Genomic DNA, 19,395 nt, shown 5'->3' on the forward strand with positions numbered 1-19,395 from the left:
TATTATCTATGTGCTAAGCTATCAAGTGAGATAAGTAGTGAGCAAAAAGTCAGAAGGCATTTCTATTTACCTTGATCACAAATTCTTCCACTCCAGCCAGTTTTACATTGACAGTAGAAAGTCCCCATCAGATCCTGACAGTTTATTGTTCCTTTTCTTTCACAGGGATATGGCGTACACTGGTCTGGCAAATCTGATTTTTGAAACAATAAAACACAAAGGAAACATCTCAGGAAAATTACTTCAATTACATTTGCAGCTTTTCTATTTATTTGTCTTTTAAATGAGAGGAACATGAAGGAACAAGAACAGATGGTCTTCTCAAAGAACTTTCCCTTTGCCCCCAAGACAACCAGGTCTTGAGAGGAATTTCAATGGAAAATGGTAAGACAAAAGCATCATCTGTCACTAAGGAAGTGTGTGAGTATGGGACTATCTTCCTCATATTGGCTATCAAAACAAGAGTAGTAGTACTCTCACCTTTTTGACAATGGACAATGGAATATACCGCAACTTGTTTTAAACATATTTCAGTGGTCAAATTTCAGGGGAAAAAATCCTAATAAACTCTGAGTAAGAAGCAGCCAGTTGGAAATATTGCTACAACCCAGAAACATTCAAGAGTCTGGGGTTAAGGAAGCAAGAGAGGGACCTTGACTTTCTCTTAAGAATCCCAGAGAACCTCCCAAAGAGAAAATCAGATGAAATCATTCCACTTGACCCAAAAGTCTTCCCAAATAATTCAATACATCTTTTACATCCCTGATTACAACTTCTCTCAGTAAGCCAAGCCATGGCAAAGGATGTAACCTGCCATTGATGCTTAGCTAAAATTCCCATCATCTTCAGTAAATTTTCCTTTCATAGGGAATATTAGCAGAGGATAACTGTGAGTTTACCACACCCTCTCTTTCTGCTAAGCCAGAAGCAAGGCAGTCATAGGGAGTTAAATCTCTCTGAAATAAGGTACTGCTTCAAAAGAGCTCAAATATTCTTCCTCCGTAACAAAGTTTTCTAGCTTGAAAGGAACTTAAAAAAATCCACTGGATGTCCTTATTTTTCCACTTAATTTTATATTCTGAGATAGAATTTGTCTCATTTTCCTACCTCCTTTCTCTATCTTCCTTTTCCCCAACCCCCTTCCTCAATACTCCCCAAAAAGTTTCAAATCTAGACTTGTATTTTCAAAGTGACTGGAATTTCTGGTCAGGTTTGCTCACTTTGATTCAATCGATGCAACAAGGAAACCTCATTTCTAAATGAATTTCAACTGATCTACTACAAGTGATGACAAGTTAAGTTGGGCATAATAAGTACATAGTTAAACATTTGCATAATTCCAGCCTGTTGTTTTAAGTGCCCCATGGTTAAAGAATAGATCTCATGTGGCTGCTATTTATGCAGAGAGTAGGTTCTCACCAGCATAGCTGAAGTTTCCATGATGCAGTCCAATACATCAAAACAATATCACAGAGACAGGAAAACTCACCCAAATGTGACAATTAGGTAATCCAAAAGTTTAAGGAGTTCCTACCATACAGGGCTAAGAGTTATTATTATACATGGATGCCAAAGAAAATTTGCACAATGCTCATTGCTATATCAAAAGTCTCAATGGCTAGAATTTCCGGGGGATGGAAAGGGGAGGGAAAAATAGGGAGGGAAGGAAGAGGGCTAAGGATAGAAGATTACTATGCAATAGACTTTAAATTGCCAAGATTTCACCTCCATAACCACTGTCTTTCTGCTCTAACTTGAATATTTTCAGACTTTTTCACAACCTTGCTCAGTACTAGTATTCAACATAATGAAGAAAAGGGTCATTGTTCAGAAACAAGTATGTTATCCTTGTTGCATTCCTTAAAGGATCCATAACCTTATTCTCTTTGCCTCAGGTATTAACCTCTGGGACTAAGTGCTGCCCAACTTGTTTCCACCTACTAGGAGTACCAGAAAAGCAGGAGATAGAGCTCCTTAAATTTATGTTAGAAAATATAAATGAGCCCCTTTTCCTTCAGACTTTTAACTTTTTGGGCTCAGAGTAGAAATCATTATTTCTAAAAGATATCCAGCCAAAAAGCTGAATAAAATCCCGTAGATGGGTTGTGAATAGTGTAAAATGCCTCCTCAGTCCTCAGAATATCAGGCCTCCTTTGATGCAGATGAGGTTGAAACTGGCTTTTTAGCTGTTAGGCCATACAGTTAGCTCATATTGAGTTTGCAGGCCACTAAAGTCTTCAAGACTATTTCATATGATGTATTGTTTAGTCACATCTTCCCCATTCTATATTTGTGAGATTGATGTTTTAAATCCATGAAAAACTTTGCATTTGTATCTATTAAATTTCATCTTATTGTGAAAAAATTCTGCTCAATTGTGATATTTGGGTGTTTAATTTTGCCAAATAAACGCTATCCTAGCCTTTTCTCTATTTTATATAATTTGGGTTTAGCCAATAGATTGTACAATATCCCTGTAAACATTGCATACTATCTCTGGCTTTGAAGTGGCCCAGATTAAGGAGTAGCTCTTTAATCTCCTCCAGTTTAAGAGACCTTGGGTTTTAGGATACTCTGGATAACTTTGGGTATGCTTCTAAGCTAAATAGGATTAGCATCATGGAAAATGGGCCTTGATTCCAGAGTAATAATTCTAACCAATACTAATTCAATATGAAATTTTACTTAGCACATGCTTAAGAACATACTTTATCTTACTTGATTTCCCAATAGCACCAAAAAGGCCTCCCTAATAGCACCAAGAAGGCCTAGAGAGGTAACTCATCCAAAAAAATGAAAATGGCTGCCTTTTCTTGAAACCTTAAAAGAAGGGGAATAAAGGAATATAATATCTGCTTTAAATATAATATATAATTTTCTCATGTATGAATAATGCAAATAGAATGGTGTAGCTAATTCTAAAGCTATCAGCTCCCATAGTAGAAGATTCCGTCTCTATTCTCTGTATAATATTTTCTTATTTCACACTCATCTATGAGGAACATAAAACTTTGAAGGGACCTTCTGAAAACTACAGAGTTAAGTGACTTATATAAGTTCACATAGCAAGTTCTTGGGTTTTATGTCTCCAACTCAAGCATTCTTTCCACTCCAGCATACTCAAGTGAATCCTGTAAAATCTTAACCACCACAGCCACAGAGAAAGAAGTGTTTTTCTTCTCAGGGGAATATACTTATGATAAAACAAATATAGAATTACTTGTACTGGAGGTGTTGTATTACACACATTATCTATAGGACTGGTTGCCACTCATAGATTCATGGAGCCATAGAACCATAGATTTACAAATAGAAAAGACCTTAGGTCATTTAATACAACCCCTTCATTTTGCAGATAAAGAAACTAAGGCTCAGAAAAGTTATGTTTTGCCCAGGATTACAAAATTATTAAGTATAAGAATGAGGGTTTGAACCCGAGTTTTCTGGAATCTAAATGTAAAGACTTCTCAAATCATTTTGATTTCACCTTGTGTTTGGAGAGAATATATAAGAGATTGGCTTTTTTTAAGGCTAATGCTTATGTCTATGAAAACATGTAGTACTGAATGCCAATGGGCATTCTCCCTCTTGTTTGTCAATAAATGTTTTATTTGTAAAGTTTTCTTTCCTTATATTTGTACCTGAAAAAATCACAAAAGAATAGAGTTCATGCTTGGTTTTCTAGCTAACTTTGCAAGCAGTTGCTCATCTGATTTATGGTAGGGATAGTCGTTATTGTTGTTTTGAATTGTCTATGCCACTTTGATTTAGTGTGAATAATAACACTATACAATAGTTTCAGCCCTGAGAGTCATCTTAGCTCCATGAAGAAGAGGTCAGGTTACTCAGCATTCATAGAACGACTAAAAGCTGGCAATTTGGGAGCTTCTCTCTGAAACTAAGCAATCTTGCACAATTGTTTTTTTAGTGTCTTAGCAAGTTTCTCCTTGACCTTGAAGGCATACCCTAAAGATTATTTGTTTTCCAAAAAATTCAGCCAAAAAAACACTTGCAAAATTCTGGACCCGAGACAGCCCCTTGATATATTTTTAGGACACTTGCATAGTTGATTTTGGTTGGTTACCAATAAATACCTTTTTCTATTAAATGAATAACATTTGAGTCCAGAAATGAAAAGTGGCAACTATGTAACAAAAATAGGATTAAAGAATTAAAGAGTAACACAAAGCCATGAAATTCATCTTAAGGTAAAAGTCTAAATGTTTTAAATCCCTCTTTCCTCAATATATATTGCTCTACATCTATAAATCTATATTATGCATTTATTTCATGGCTGGATTTATTTATTTATTTATTTTTGGTTCATTTGCAATATGCAGTGTCTGATCTCAAGAGGATTAAAAAAACAAGCATAGATGGCAAAGGCAAATTCATTATTGGAAAAAAGATTGAAAGCACATGGCTCACTAAGTGGGTGGGTAATTTTTCTTGATATAGAGAAAATAATTTGGTAATTATTACTCATACTATACCTCAGAACTTAGAGTTTGTTTTACTTAGGACTAATTTCTTCTTTAATCTATCTTCCCTCTTAAGTCCTTATTTCACTCTTCTTTTCCTCCTGTTTATTGACATGTATTTCTGAACTCAACTGTGTGTGTATGTATGTGTTCTTCCCTCCTTTGACTAAATGAGATGAGAGTGAATTTCAAGTGTTACTTCCCCTACTTTTTAAACTTTGTTTTTATATACTTCTGCTTGCCTCCCTGATTATGAGAGATATCTTTCCTAATCTTTTTTCTCCCTCCACTTCCTCTCACCATATTCCTGTCCAAATGACCACAAAGAAGGAAGAAAGTATTCATATTCTTCTTTTACAATCAATATAGAACAGACATATCCAGATCTTCTAATTAGACTTCCTTTATGATCCCTAATGATATTAGAGTAATGAGGAGATACATGTTCCTATTTTAGAATGTAAATAGGTAATACTTGTTTAGTTCCTTATAATTCTCATATGTTTACCTTTCTATGTTTCCCTTGACTCCTGTGTTTGCACTTCAAAATTTCTATACAGCTTTGGTCTTTTAATCAGGAATACACAGAAATCCTCAATTTCATTCAAAATTCATTTTCCACCTGTAGGATGATACTTAGTTTTGTTGGGTAAGTTATTCTTGGTTGTAAACCTATACCTTTTGTATTTTTATTCCAGTAATTCCAATTTAACTTTTGACCACTGTTCTTCATTCTCTTCTGCATTTGTTTCTTGAGCATCTCTGTCACCAAAATTGCTCTATATAGTGGGATTCTTTTCATTGTTTGCTTATTATTTCAGCCTGACTTTGAACTTTATATTAGGGCTGGACTCTGTGCACTTCCAGCAAAAATGTCAACTGTTTTTGCTATTGCTTTCCTGAGGCACCAGTTATTGTGTATTTCAGGGACAGTTCAGACTAGGGACTTGCAAATTTTCATTGCTTCCAAAGTGGTCTGAATCAATGCAAAATCTTAGTACAATTTTTTTGGCCCGAACTCTGCAAGTGCCTAACATAGGCTTGGGTCTGAGCAATATGCCTATGAGCATGCTCCATCTTAGTAGATTGTTGCTGGATTCAGCTTGGGCTTAAAACTAGAAATGAAACTCTGCTCTGTTCTTTGTATCTGAGTCCCATAGTTACTGCATGGTTCTAAATTTGCTCATTGTTCAGTAAAAAGCCTAGAATCTATATTAACTACATCTCATTCCTAGGCTAACCTTCCTTAGTCAACCCTAGATCGAGTAGTGAGTGGCAAAGCTGCCAGTTGGTATATATACTTTTACTCTTCTCAATTTTAGGCTTATCTGTGCTAGGATTGGGGCCTCTAGCCCTGGTTCACAGTCTCTCTCTGCATTAACATGCTTTGCCATTACTGGGTATACCCTTCCCTTGGTGTCTACAGACTTCTTTGTCTATCTCCCTATGCCGCCTTAGACTGGAAAAAAAAAATAACTCACTGTGATTTTTCTCTTGGATTCTCTGCTCAGGATTCAATCTGCTACATTTCTCAATCATTTTGGAAAAGTTGGATGAGAGGTAGTTTGCTGTACTTCTTCCTATTACTGCTCTATCTTGTATCCTTTCTGTGAGGCATAGTTTTTTTCAAAGAATATTGGAATACTAAGAGTTGGGGAAAAAAACCCTAGAGATCAGATTTTCCAATTCAGTAAGAAATTAAGAAATGAATGCCAGGAGAGGAAGCGTCATTTGCCCGGGACCAAATAGTTAATTGAAAAAGAAAGTAGAGCAAAGACTAGAATTCAAGTTTCCCAACTTCCAGTATAGTCTGGGCCCACTAAACTACAATTATCACACAATTTTTAAACAACCATGGTGTTTTACATATACTCCCCAAAAGATTTCATTCATATATGTATGTATTTTTGTATATGTATATGCGTGTATATATAATTTCCAAACTAAATACATATATATATACACACACACACACATATACCCATATAATTTTCACACACACACACACACACACACACACACACACACACACACACACACACACAATTTCTTGCTTCTCTTTTTAGTTGGAAATTTAATCAGACAGATAAAGGAAAGATGAGAAACAGAGTTATTTAACAGAACCCCTGAAAAATCCATAACTGCTTCCCTAGCTACATATTTGGCTGTAAAACTGGACCAAAATCCTTCCAGGCAGGTCTTTTTCTGAACTGAATCGTTGGACTGAACTTTTTCACAAGTGACATCAAGGACTGAGTTGTTCAAGAGATAAAGAATTTATCTTGGCCTCAGCAGAAAGCTGTGTTTCAGGAAAGGGAGGAAGGAACTAGTTCTTTGCTATGGAATGGAATGTGAAACATTTGCTGACTGATGAAAGAATACTTTTCTCTGTCATATTTTGGGTATACCCCCAAGAATTTCAGGGTGACAACAAGTAGTGATTTGGTCCTCATATATACATATGGCATCCTTTATTTTGATCTTACAGAAGGAGATACCAGAGATATTTCTCCCTTATAGAAATCTGATATAGGCACAGGGATGAGGTAGTGATGGTAGAATTCATCAACTCATATTAGTCAAAAGCTGTGTGAGCTTCCGCCTCATTTTGAACCAGACATCGAAAAAGAAAATAATGCAAAACACTAAAGAAAAGGGAAAATAGCTGGAAAAAAATATCATGTACAATATATGTTGATGCCAAGAACCTCATTTCCCCTAAACAAAATGTTTTAATACTTGAAGAAGCTTTAGGCTTTGAGAGGAGGAACCTAGAAGTGTCTATACCTTTTGGAAAAAAGACTAAAAAATGAGCTTTTTTAATATTAGGAGACCCTGAAAACTAAGGAAATGGAATGCTGGCTTTTGGCCAGAGATGCTTGCGCTGGTGGCTGTGGACAGATTTCAAGAGGTCCAACAAATTGAATAATAGGAAAAAAGTCTTTCTTTATTTCAACATAATTGATTTCCTTTCTAATTCTATTGTATGCATTTAAGAACATCATTCAGGGTAGTCTATAGCCTTCACAGATTTCCATGATGTACAAAAGGAAGTTTAAAACTCCACCCCCCTACTACCCAATGTCCACAGTCTTTTGAGTTGTTACCCTCTCATTTCATAAAGAACAGCAAAATGAGTTGATTGAATATTATGTGTAGGACATTATAATGAAGACAGAAAAGAAACAAAGTAATATCAAGCTTCAAACTCACTTATATCTGTCCAGTTTTTAAAGGATACAGAAATGCATGTCTTTAGGAAATTGAGTCATTGTTTCCATAGGCTAAAGTGTCATATTATTTATTTAGTTTCAATAGGCTTAGATAATCAGCTAAACATCAGTAATACTAGTGCATGGTGTGTATGGAACATGTAAGGAAACACTGCTAGTCATTAGAATGTAAGCTCTTTGAAGACAGGAACTTCTTTGTAACTCTGGACCTAGTAGAGAGCCTATGGCATAGAAGGTATTTTATAAATGTTTGTTGATTGATAGCCCAGCAAGCAAGCAAATAAAATAACAAGCAAACAAAAAGCTTTATCAGGTCAATATATGGCTACTGACTCTGTCTTAGCATCTGCTTATTAAGGGAGATAACTTTTCTTGTTCTACCTGACTCTTTTAGCATGATGCTGTTGACAGTTTTTGCAATCTCTCCCCAACACCCACAAATTCACTGTATGTGAGGGAGGCTATTATATTATTCTAATGTAATTGAATGGAAATCATATATGAAATGTCTAGTGGGAGAATAAGCACAGGATTAAATAACCAGTGACTAGCCCAGGGAGGCAGGCTTTATTGCTCATTAATTATTTAATCTCCAAAGGATGCTCAATCCCAACAGATCTTTATATACTGTCTCATTTGACTTGAACTTCACAATCAATAGCACCATAATAACCTTGCCAAATAATAATAATGAAGCCCTCCTAATTTCTATAAGGCTTTAAAGTTTACAAAGTACTTTCTTCACAATTCTAGGAATTAGTAAAAAAATATTTTTTGAAACAGGTTCAAAAAATTAAGTGGTTTGCTATCATATAGAAAGAGCCAAAGCAAGAACTCAAGCCTAAGCTTTGAGGAAAGTTCAGTGCACATTTGACCTTGTGGAGGGCTATGTTTCCTATTTGATTTCTTAAAATACTTTAAGAAATACTTCAAATAATCTTGGTTGCTCCTGTCACAGCCATAAAAATGAATTACTTATTTCCTCATTAAAATGAATTATTTAGTCTCTCATTATTTTTCCTTTTCCTTTGTGAAAAATTCCAATTCAATTCAGTTAAACAGTGGTCAATTCTACATAATGAACAATTACAAAGTACCTACAAAGTGCAGACTTAATAGAGTCAGTTAGATGGTTCAGAGGATAGAGTGCTAAACTTACTAAGTATTTAAACTCCACTTGCCTTAATTTCTTCAACTATAAAATGGGGATAATAATAGCAGCTGCTTCCAAGGGTTGTAGTGAAGATGAAATGAGGCAATAATTACAAAGTATTTACACAGTGCTTAGCACACATTGGTGCTATATAAATGCTTTTACGATTATTATTAAGTACAAAACTGTTCTCAACACTGGTGATACAAAGAGGAAAAAAAGAGGAAAAAGTCATTCCTCAAAGAGTTTGCCTTTTATTAGAGATGTGGTACTGGTGGAGGAGGGGAATGCAACAGGGCACAGGGAAGAACTTGTACTTGTGTGCACAGGTACACACTTATGGGTAAGTACAAGAACATGCAGAGTAAATACTGGGTAATTTCAGTGGTTGAGGAAAGATCTTGTATAAAAGGTGGCACCTGATAAGTGCCTTGGCAGAAGTGCTGAATTGGAGCAGTAGAAGGAGGAAGAATATTTCAAGGAGAGTAGTAGGAAAAAAAAGACCCAAAACAACGCCAAAAACAAAACCCAAACACCCCAAAACAATAAAACCAGTCCTAGGGAAGACCTTATTGCTTCTTTAAGAAAAAGAAGGTATTTGAAATCCTTTCCTTAAACAAAGAATAAAACTCATATCCAATTAAACTATAGTTAGAATAAGTAGTATAGGAAAGAGACTTACCACGAACACATGAAATGAAATTTACATTTTTGGCATAAGGGGAACCATATTTCGTGATGCAATCTGTAGGAAGAGAAAGGCACATGTTCATTATAAGAAACTGCTATGAATGAGATGGTCATATTTGAGAATGTCTACTATATATCTTTAAACAATACTTGGGAGGGAAAATTCACACTCACACATATAATATTCCAGATGAATTATATAATATAAATATAACATTTTCCTAGGCAAACTTTTCAACACAACAAAAATGAGAATTACTCAAACAAACTAGAACAGTCTACCCAAGATTCTATGAGGTATCAAAAAACTAAGTAACCATTAACAGTTACTCATTTGAAGTTGCTATTATATAGCAACACATTTGACAATGCACATTGAGGTCTCTGATATGACAATGAAGATGGCCAGCATGGAATAAATCATAGATTAGAGCTAGAAGGGATCTTTTTAAGTCATTAAACCCAATATCTCTCATTTTATAAATGAGGAAATAGTTCTAGAACAGCTAAGTGACTTCTTCCCTACAATCAACAAGCTAGGATTTGAATTTAGGCCAGAGGTTCAGAACTGATAAATATCTTTATCTACTTTCCCTAAGATTTGACATTTTTCTAGTACTTTAAAATGGACAAAAACCCTTTATAGACATCTCATTTCAGCCTCACAATAATACTGTTAGAAAGGTGAAAGAGATATTTCTGTGGTGGTATTATTCTCATTTTGTAGCTAAAGAAATTGGGCCTCAGGGAAATTAGATGACAATTAAATTCAACAATTATAAATTAGATTAGATTAGAATTAGATTAAATCAGATGCCAAGTCTCTTCTGCCTCTAAGGCCAATACTTTTAAAATTCCATTCATAGAAGCAGCCAAGTGGGTACAGTGGACTCACTGTATAGTGGATACAGTCACGGAGACCCAAGTTCAAATTTAACTACAGCTACTTAGCTGTTGAGTGACCCTGCATAAGTAACTTAATCCCAGTCTGCCTCAGTTTTCTCAATATAAAATGGGGATAATTATAAACACCTACTTTTGCATCCTTGTTGTGAGGGTCAAAAAGGGATAATATTTGTAAACATTTGAACATTTTATTTTTCAGTCATTTTTCGGTTATGTCCAACTCTTCATGACCTCATTTGAAGTTTTCTCAAGAAAGTTACTAGAATAATTTGCCATTTTCTACTGTAGTTTTTTTTTTTTTTTAACAGATGAGGAAACTAAAGCAAAAAAAAAAAAAAAAAAAAAAAAAGGTGAAGTGACTTCCAGGATTATGCAGCTAAAAAAGTATTTGAGGTCAAATTTGAACTCAAGAAGATGAGTCTTCCTGACTCCAGTTCTTGTCTGCTATTTTATCACCTAGCTGCCATACCATACCTAAGAACGTTGATGGCTCTTTTTTTTTTTTCAAAAAATTGGTTAGTTTTTTTTTTCAGCTTTTTATTTTTAGAATATATGCATAGTTTTCAACATTCATCCTTGCAAAACCTTGTGTTCCAATTTTTTCTCCCTCCCTTCCCCCCATATCCTTTAGACAATAAGTAATCCAATAAATGTTAAACATCTGTAATTCTTCTATACACATTTCCACAATTATCATGCTGCACAAGAAAAAAATCAAACCAAAAAGGAAAAAAAATGAGGAAGAAAACAAAAACAAGCAAACAACAACAAAAGACAAACAACAAAATACACATAGTAGGTTCTTAATAAATGCTTCTTTTCTTCCTTCTTACACCTTTCTGAAGTTTAATGAGATCCTACTGTTGATCCTCAGATTCAGGAAAATATCAAAAGTGCCTATATGAAGGATTGTCCCCAAACTCAGAGTCTAGATGGTATCCAATATGCAGAGGTTTTTATTCTTTTCCTCATCCTCGTGGGTAAATTCATTCAACTACAACTGTTCTAAAAATATTTTTGCCAGGAGGTCTATACCAAGGGAATGGAAAGATTAGGATCTGAAATGAAGATGGGTGTCCCAAACAGCATTCCTTTGCATGCAAAAGAATCCCTGTCCTGTTTCTTGTACCTGGAAGACATCAAGATATTTCACTGCCAATCAATTATAATGTTTTATGGCAGTGCTGATCAGGAAGAAATACATTTCTTTTGTAGTCAAAATTTAGGTCCCAGAAATGAATTTTTGAAAGTATAAAATCAAAAGAAGTTTACAGAAATGTCCTTTACTTTAAGAGCATGTTTCCTTACCTGGGCTCCTTTATAATGTAAAGTATGGTATTACAGATTTCAACTTGTGAGAAACCTCAGAGGCCATCTGGCCTGACTTCATCATTTTACATATGAATAATAGTAACATCAGAATTCAAATTCAGATTCTGTGGGTTCATATTTTGGAATCTACCATGCCTCTTGCAGACTATTTCTAAATAATATAGACAGACTCTCAGACAAACTGTTTTTTAAACAGATAGATAATGCCTTTAGGATCAGTCAATATGGGTCACTTAGTGAAAATCATATTAAAAAAATTGCCTATATGATCTTATGACTACCCACACCAGGATATAATTAGACAATTCTCTCCACTTAAGTTGGTAAGTAGGTAAAGCCTAATAATTGTTTTGTGTTTATCCAATATAACATACATCTTTCCACAATGCCAATGAAAGAAAAGTAATAATTAAGACTCACCTAAATATCTTGGGTAAAAATATTCCTATGAAGAAAAAAGAAAAAGGGTTGATTAACTCAATAATTGATTTCATGATACAGCCAGCAGTCAGTTAATGACTGATGGCCCATACCAGCAAACCCATAGCCCAAGTTTGGGGCCAACCTGGATGTTCTTTTTCCTAAGTGAATTGAGATAGTAACTATCTTACAAGTAGTGCTTTTGATGAGTGGTTTTGGCCAGGTCTTGGAGAAGTTCTTGACATATGAGTAAACATTGGCAGGGACTGTCCAGAAAGCTACTTAGCCCTGTTATCTAAGAGGTAAAGTGTTAGCCATGAAACAATAAGAAGAATCAGTGGATAAAAACCAAAAGGAAGAGGTAGAGAATCACCTAACTGCCTGCTTTCCCTTTGCTACAGAAGGGTGCTTATGCAATGGTATCTGTGACAATACCCTTTGTATAATGTGACCCTTCTTATTCTGAATGAAGAGGCAAAGCAGAAAAAAAGCTAAAAGTGCTAATGGCAGAAATGACCTTTGTCAAACAGCTGGTGGTCTTCCTTGTTCAGAATATCCATAGAAAGTTATTCTAACAGCATTACAAGAAGGCCAACATTCGTTGGGAAAGATAGGACTTAGAAGTTAGGATTCATTCAAGATTCAACTTTCTATTAGTCTTTGATTAGCTCAAGAATCCTTTCTAAGGAAATTTTGATAATATGACATAGGACTGCTGCTGTCTAGTCCAAACCCTCATTTTACAGACAAGAAAATTCAGTTCTTGAACTCAACTTCCCTGATTGCAAAACAAATGCTTTTTTCACTGGATCATGACTAGAAGAACTCTGTAATTCTGCACAACAATTAGTCCCATGCACCTTCCATTATTTGCAAAAATTATTCTTGTGAAATAAATTGATTAGTTGTATCAGAGTACCATTATGAAATCTGTTCCCTCCCTTGTACTACAAGAACTATAAATAGGTGTTGATAGAGAAGGAATCAAGGATATAAATGACTCAAGAGATGAAGAACTTACCTCAAAGAAAAAGATTCAGAGCCATGACCTGACATTGAAGCTGCTGAAGGGCACTATTATCAGGCAAATAGGTGCCTGTTGAGTCTGTATCCCATGGAATTCTTTAGGATTTATTTTGTTGTTACAGAACTGGTATTGTCACTTATTGTGACACTTTCTAGTATCTCTACTGAATTCTATAGAGATGGCATTGATAGTCTAAAAAATCCTGTTATACCAACTACAATCCAAACAAGCAATCTGGATAATGGATAGTATGATTTTGCCCTCTTGGTCTCCTACCAATGTAGGATAGTTCTGGATACATTGAAATATTATGAGATTTGCCAAGTTTCATACAAAATCTGTTTATTTAACTTGGTTTAACCACAAAGAAACATTAATATTAAATATCAAATTCACCTTACAAATATTTTCAAAAACTTTTAGATTTTTTTTAATATTTAAAAAATTTCAACCTTTTCTTTTTTTCATAATACAGAAATATTTATTATGATCCACATGCAAAATATGGCTCACTTGAAAAATAGAACATGCCACCTGTTCAACAACAGAAAACAATGAAATTAACTTTAAAAATTATTATTTGGGTTTTTATTAAAACATTTTATTTTCAAAACAAATGCATAATTTTCAACATTCACCCTTGCAAAACCTTGTGTTCCAAATTTTTTCTCTCTTCTTTCCTTCCACCCACTCCCCTAGACAGCAAGTAATTCAATTATGTTAAACATGTGCAATTCTTCTATATATATTTCCACAGTTATCATGCTGCACAAGAAAAATCAGATCAAAAAGGAAAAAAAAAACTGAGAAAGAAAACAAAATGCAAGCAAACAAAAACAAAAAGAGCGAAAATACTATGTCATGATCCATACTCAATCAGATGGCTCTTTTCATCACAAGACCACTGGAACTGAAAAAATGCCAACTTTTTGAATTTGCACTGGTCTCACCCCATACTAAATATACCAAATGTAAAAAAAACAAACAAACACATATTTATTCTGCATCTCTCAGTCTTTTTTCTTCTCTCCTCTTTTTATTGAGAGAACCCAGGTAGTCCTATGGTGTAAAAATACTTGATAATAAAAAATACTTCAAAAGCCTTGTTAAGTTCATTTTTCTATGTGTTTTCAAAAGTTATTTTCTAGTGAAATTGTAATAGTTTACCACTTCCAAGTTCTTTAAAAGAAAACAGCTGTATCAGAAGCAATAGTTTGTATCTAATCCTGTGTGGGATGGTTGCTAAGGGACCATTCATTGCAAATGTTGAGTAAGACTAATTCTGGTCTTAAAATGCTAAGGACTAAAGTTAAAAAATATGAAAATTACTCCCTACAAACTGAAAAACATAATTCCTAGTTTTTGCATGAGTTCCTTGCTTTTTCTTTCTATTTCTTTCCATGATGAAATTAGACTAAACACATTGCTAGCAGTAGAGTGAACAGCTAATGTTTGTCCTCCCTTTTACTGACTGACTATGGCTGATTATATAGATTCTCTGATTAGAGGGAGAACAAACAACTGCAGAGGCTTCTTCTGCTTCAACTTAATGTTGAAACATAGTGAGATAGGTAGAAAGTTACTCTAACAAGTAAGACTCTTTACAAGTCAGTAAAATCTGTCCAATATTCAAAGATGCTCTCTATGCAATAGAGACCCACAAAGACACTAAGTAAAGGATTAGCGATGTTAAAGTAAATTATTTAAGGTAGACAAAAGAAATGTTCTTTTTAAGCCTTCTACATGTTAAATTTATGATTAGTGATTTCTTTAAATCTGATGCACCTGGAGAATTGGGATAGAAAATGCTATCTGCATCCAGATAAAGAACTGTGGAGACTAAATACAGATTAAAGCATACTATTTTCACCTCTTCTCCCCTCCCCCCCTCTCATAGTTTTCCTCTTTTGTTCTGATTTTATTTTCACAACATTACTACTATGGAAATATTTAAAATGATTGTACATGCATAACACATATCAGATTGTTTGATGTCCTGGGGTGAGGAAATAAGGGAGGGAGAGAAAAAAAAATTGAAACACAGAAGCCTACAAAAATGAATGTTGAAAACTATCTTTACATGTAATTGGAAAAAATAAAATACTATTAAATCAAAATAAAATAAATCTAGTACAGTTGAGTACCTCTTTTTTAAAAAATTATGATTAGTAGACTTGGTTAATAGTTAGCTCTTTTAATAGTAAGTTATATTTTTACTAAAAAAAAATAAATTGGAAAAATTATATCAATCCCTCTTCAGTAAACCATACTTTTAAAGAACCTGGATTTTGGTTATATGGCCATAACTGGGGCATTGTCATTTATTTTTCTTTTGTTTCTCAACAATCTATTGAGTACTACACTTGAAGCTTCAAACCTATGAAGTGACAATAAGCATCATTCCCAACAATTGCACATTTCTTTGAAAGCCAAGAAAAATGGAAATTCATTCATTCCTCAGAAAACTAAGTATCTGTTTGCTAAGTATCTGTTCTATGTTAGAAATGGTGCTAGGCAATAAAGATATAAAAACAAAAGGGAAATATATTCTGTCCTTTCCAAAGAGTTTATATTATGTTGAGAAGAGAGGGCAACTTATACAGGAATTTTAGATACAATATACATGCAAAGTATGGACAAATACATACATCGGTTAGATGGTGCAACTCTGTTGAAAACAGAGTCAGAAAGACTTACAGTCTTAGATATCTACTAGTTGTATGACCCTGAGCAAGTCACTTAACCCTGTTTGTTCAGTTTCCTCATCTGTAAAATGAGTTGGAAAAGGAAATGGCAAATGATTCCCATATCTTTGCCAAGAAAATCGCAAATGAAGTCACAAAGATTTGGACATGACTAAACAACAAACATGCAAAGTAATATTTGCAGGGTGGAGCACTATATTTACAGAGTTTTGCATAGGTTTTCCTGTAAGAGATGACGTGATTTGAACTTTGAGAGAATCTAGGGATTCTAGGAGGAGTAGGTAAAAAGGGTGGGCATTTGTGGCATAAGGAAAAGATGGGAGATGGGAGATGGAATGTTATGAGTAGTGAATGGTAAGGGACCTAGTTTAGTGTTAGAGAGCATATGTGAAGGAGACTATTTATTTTTATTATTTTACATGTAACTAGGAAAAAATAAAACTTTTTTAAAAACCACCTTTTCAGGAAAATAAGCAGGGTAATGGATACAGTTCTGTATCTAGAGAAAGGAAGAATCCTGAGTTCTAGCTTCTGACACTTAGCATGTGAGCTGAACAAGTCAATTAACCTCTACAGCTTCAGTTTTCTCATCTATAAAATGTGGCAATAATAACCCCTGCCTCTCAGAGGTATTGTGAGAATAAAATTAATGTTTGAAAAGATGAAGAAAAGGTACTAATTTACATTGGTAGAAGGAATTTCCTCAGACAGAAGCTCAATCAACCAATAAAATCACGGGTGAAGTACCTATCCCTGTCCCTGGGTTTTATATTAATAACAGCTGACATTTATATAGGATCTCATATATATGAGACCCTTACATAAGGGTCTCATATAACATTACATAATTATTTAATTTTATATTCACAAGATATTGTATGGCAAATACAAATAATGAATTGTTATCCTATACATAAGAAGAATCTAAAATATATGGAGAAATAACTTGCCTAGGGTCCCAAAACTCAGTAAGTGTTGAAGGCAGAATCTAGACATAAATATCTTCTGTCATGAAGAATTCAAGTTTGACATTTTTTCTATTGTACCAAACTACCTTTCTTCTTATAAACATAAAACAAGATTAAAACAATGAAAACCAATTTATAAAGTCAAAATGAAGACCATTCACATACTTCTAAGAAATAATCATATATTCTTCTAAGAGAAAGAGGAGGTACAATATTGGGCTGGCCATTAAGTTTTCAAGTGCCAATTTATAAAGATTTAAAGGGCTACCCCACTGACACCCTCTTAATCAAACAACTATGGTAATGCTGTAGACTCAAACATAAATTAATTTCCTCTCAGGGTGAGCCAGACTCTTAGCTGTCTGAGTCTTTTAGTTGGGTCACTAAAATTTGGCTGAGTCCCCTATGGCTAGCATTCATTCTTATAAAGAGCAGTTAACAGGAATTTAACAACAGCAGACAGGATTCTTGCTTCCAAGATAGACACCGCCCTCCAGGGCCATGAAATTATGAATCCCATCAATGACTTACTGATTTTTTTATTAACCTTGCTAGGAGAATGGGCCACTGCAGCTAGTGCATTAAGAGAAGTCAACCAATCAACAAGAATTTAAGTTCCTACTATATGCTAAGCAATAGAGATGTATATATAATAACAGAATAGGAATGAGTTGTGGTAATAATGTGTAAGACAATCCCTACTAATAAGGAAATTTAATTTAAGTACTCTCCTAACTCGGAGCTCTAATACAGAAGAAGCAGAATATGAACCTGAGTTACACTAGACCCAAATTTAGTCCAGATTTATTTGTATATTTAACACTAATCTCAAACCAGAGAGATATTTGATTTTGCTGAGATATTTTCCCCATAGAAATCATTCTGTTCTAAGGGTTTTTTTTTTTTTTTTTGATTGTTGTTCACTTGTTTTTCAGTCATGTCATGACTGTTCATTTGGGATTTTCTTTACAAAGATGTTGGGAATGTTTTGCCATTTCCTTCTCAAGTTCATTTTACAGATGAGGAAATTGAGACAGGGCAAAATGACTTGCCAAGAATCACACAACTAGTCAGTGTCCAAGGCCAGATTTGAACTCAGGAAGGTGAGTTTTCTTGACTCCAGCCTGCACTCTGTCCACTGCATCAGCTAGCTGCCACTCTTAAGGGGTTTACAAAGGGGTTTTCTTCATTATAAAATCCTAAGATTAAAAGATACCGTTGAGATCATCTAGTTTAAATCCCTACCCAAATACTCAGTCATCTTTACAAAATTCTCACCCATCATACATTTGAATACCACTATGATGGATAATTTATTATCTTATAAGGTAAGCCATTCCATTTTGGAATTGCTCTAATTTTTAGAAACACTTGGATTCAGCTCCTAACTCTGACACATATTGGCTTAAAAACTTTATCAAGGCCTTCTGGTTTTATATCAGTGATATTTCTGTTAATAACTACCCCACTGAATTCCCTTTTGTAATAAGGAAACAAACAAACCTAGGGACATAATCATCTTTTATGCACTGAATACAACATCTCATATCCTTAGTCTCCAGCTTCTCTGTGGAAGAGAGGGAGGTGAGTTTCATCATATACCAATACTAGTCTTTAAGATTACTCAGAGTTTGGCTCCTTTCAATGTTTTAGAGTTCTTTTTATTTATATTATTGTAAATTCTTCTATCTCCAAAAATTAAATGCAATAGATTAGCATTTATAAGCCTTTCTCTCCATACATCCCAATGGAGTGTACAAATATCCCTTTAAGTGTCTACCTAGTTTTTGGATATTATGTTATTTTAGATCTAGGTGGTGCAGTAGGTGGAGCACTGAGCCTAGTCAGGAAGATTCATCTTACTGGAAAAGGCATTTAACATCTTTTTGCCTTAGTTTCTTCATGTGTAAAATGAACTGGAGAAGGAAATGGCAAACCACTTCAGTATCTTTGCAAAGAAAACCCTTAAATAGGATCACAAAGAGTTTGACATGACTGAAAAATGATGGAACAACAACAACAAAAAATTGTGTAGAATATATAAAGTACATGCTAGAGTTGCCTAGGCACTTAGCATACTATCTAGTGGTAATGAGCACTTAACAATCCCCAAATGATCCCATGGGCAATTAAGGAAAGAAAGCATTTCAGCATTGAAAATGTCATATATTATACATTACCCTGTATATACTTGAAAAAATATAAAGTATGTTCTTGGAGATAGGCAATTATTTGAAGCTAATTTTCCCCCTTAGATTTCTGCTCCCAAGATAGAGAAGTTAAGTCAAAGCTAAGAATTGATCTTTTAAAGTCTTTTTTGAGAATGGGGAGAGCTTAATACTAGAGCACTTGGCTGTGCAGGAATACAAGCAGTCTTAGCTTCCAAAGCACTCATATTTTATTTGCATTCTTTCTCAGTTTGGTTTTGCAAACAGAATAAACTGAACCTTGGGACTAAAGGTACCTTGAAAGGAGTTAGT

General features: G+C 34.4%; 1 protein-coding gene across 4 annotated transcripts in view; it reads right to left on the reverse strand.

The window, feature by feature from the left end:
- The window catches only part of GAS6 (growth arrest specific 6), a 91,702-nt gene that overhangs the window by 40,029 nt on the left and 32,278 nt on the right, over nt 1-19,395 (reverse strand). For all 4 annotated transcript variants that reach the window (XR_012487828.1, XR_012487829.1, XM_074299600.1 and 1 more), the window contains exons 3-5: nt 12,216-12,240; nt 9,550-9,612; nt 71-193 (exon numbers count right to left, since the gene is read on the reverse strand). Coding sequence is in view for 2 of the 4 variants with exons in the window: in XM_074299600.1 (XP_074155701.1) it covers nt 71-193; nt 9,550-9,612; nt 12,216-12,240 (211 nt within the window). In the remaining 2 variants the exon portion in view is untranslated. The remainder of the gene's footprint in view (nt 1-70; nt 194-9,549; nt 9,613-12,215; nt 12,241-19,395) is intronic.

The sequence above is a fragment of the Sminthopsis crassicaudata genome, chromosome 3 (assembly GCF_048593235.1).
Source record: "Sminthopsis crassicaudata isolate SCR6 chromosome 3, ASM4859323v1, whole genome shotgun sequence".
Taxonomy (NCBI): Eukaryota; Metazoa; Chordata; class Mammalia; order Dasyuromorphia; family Dasyuridae; genus Sminthopsis; species Sminthopsis crassicaudata.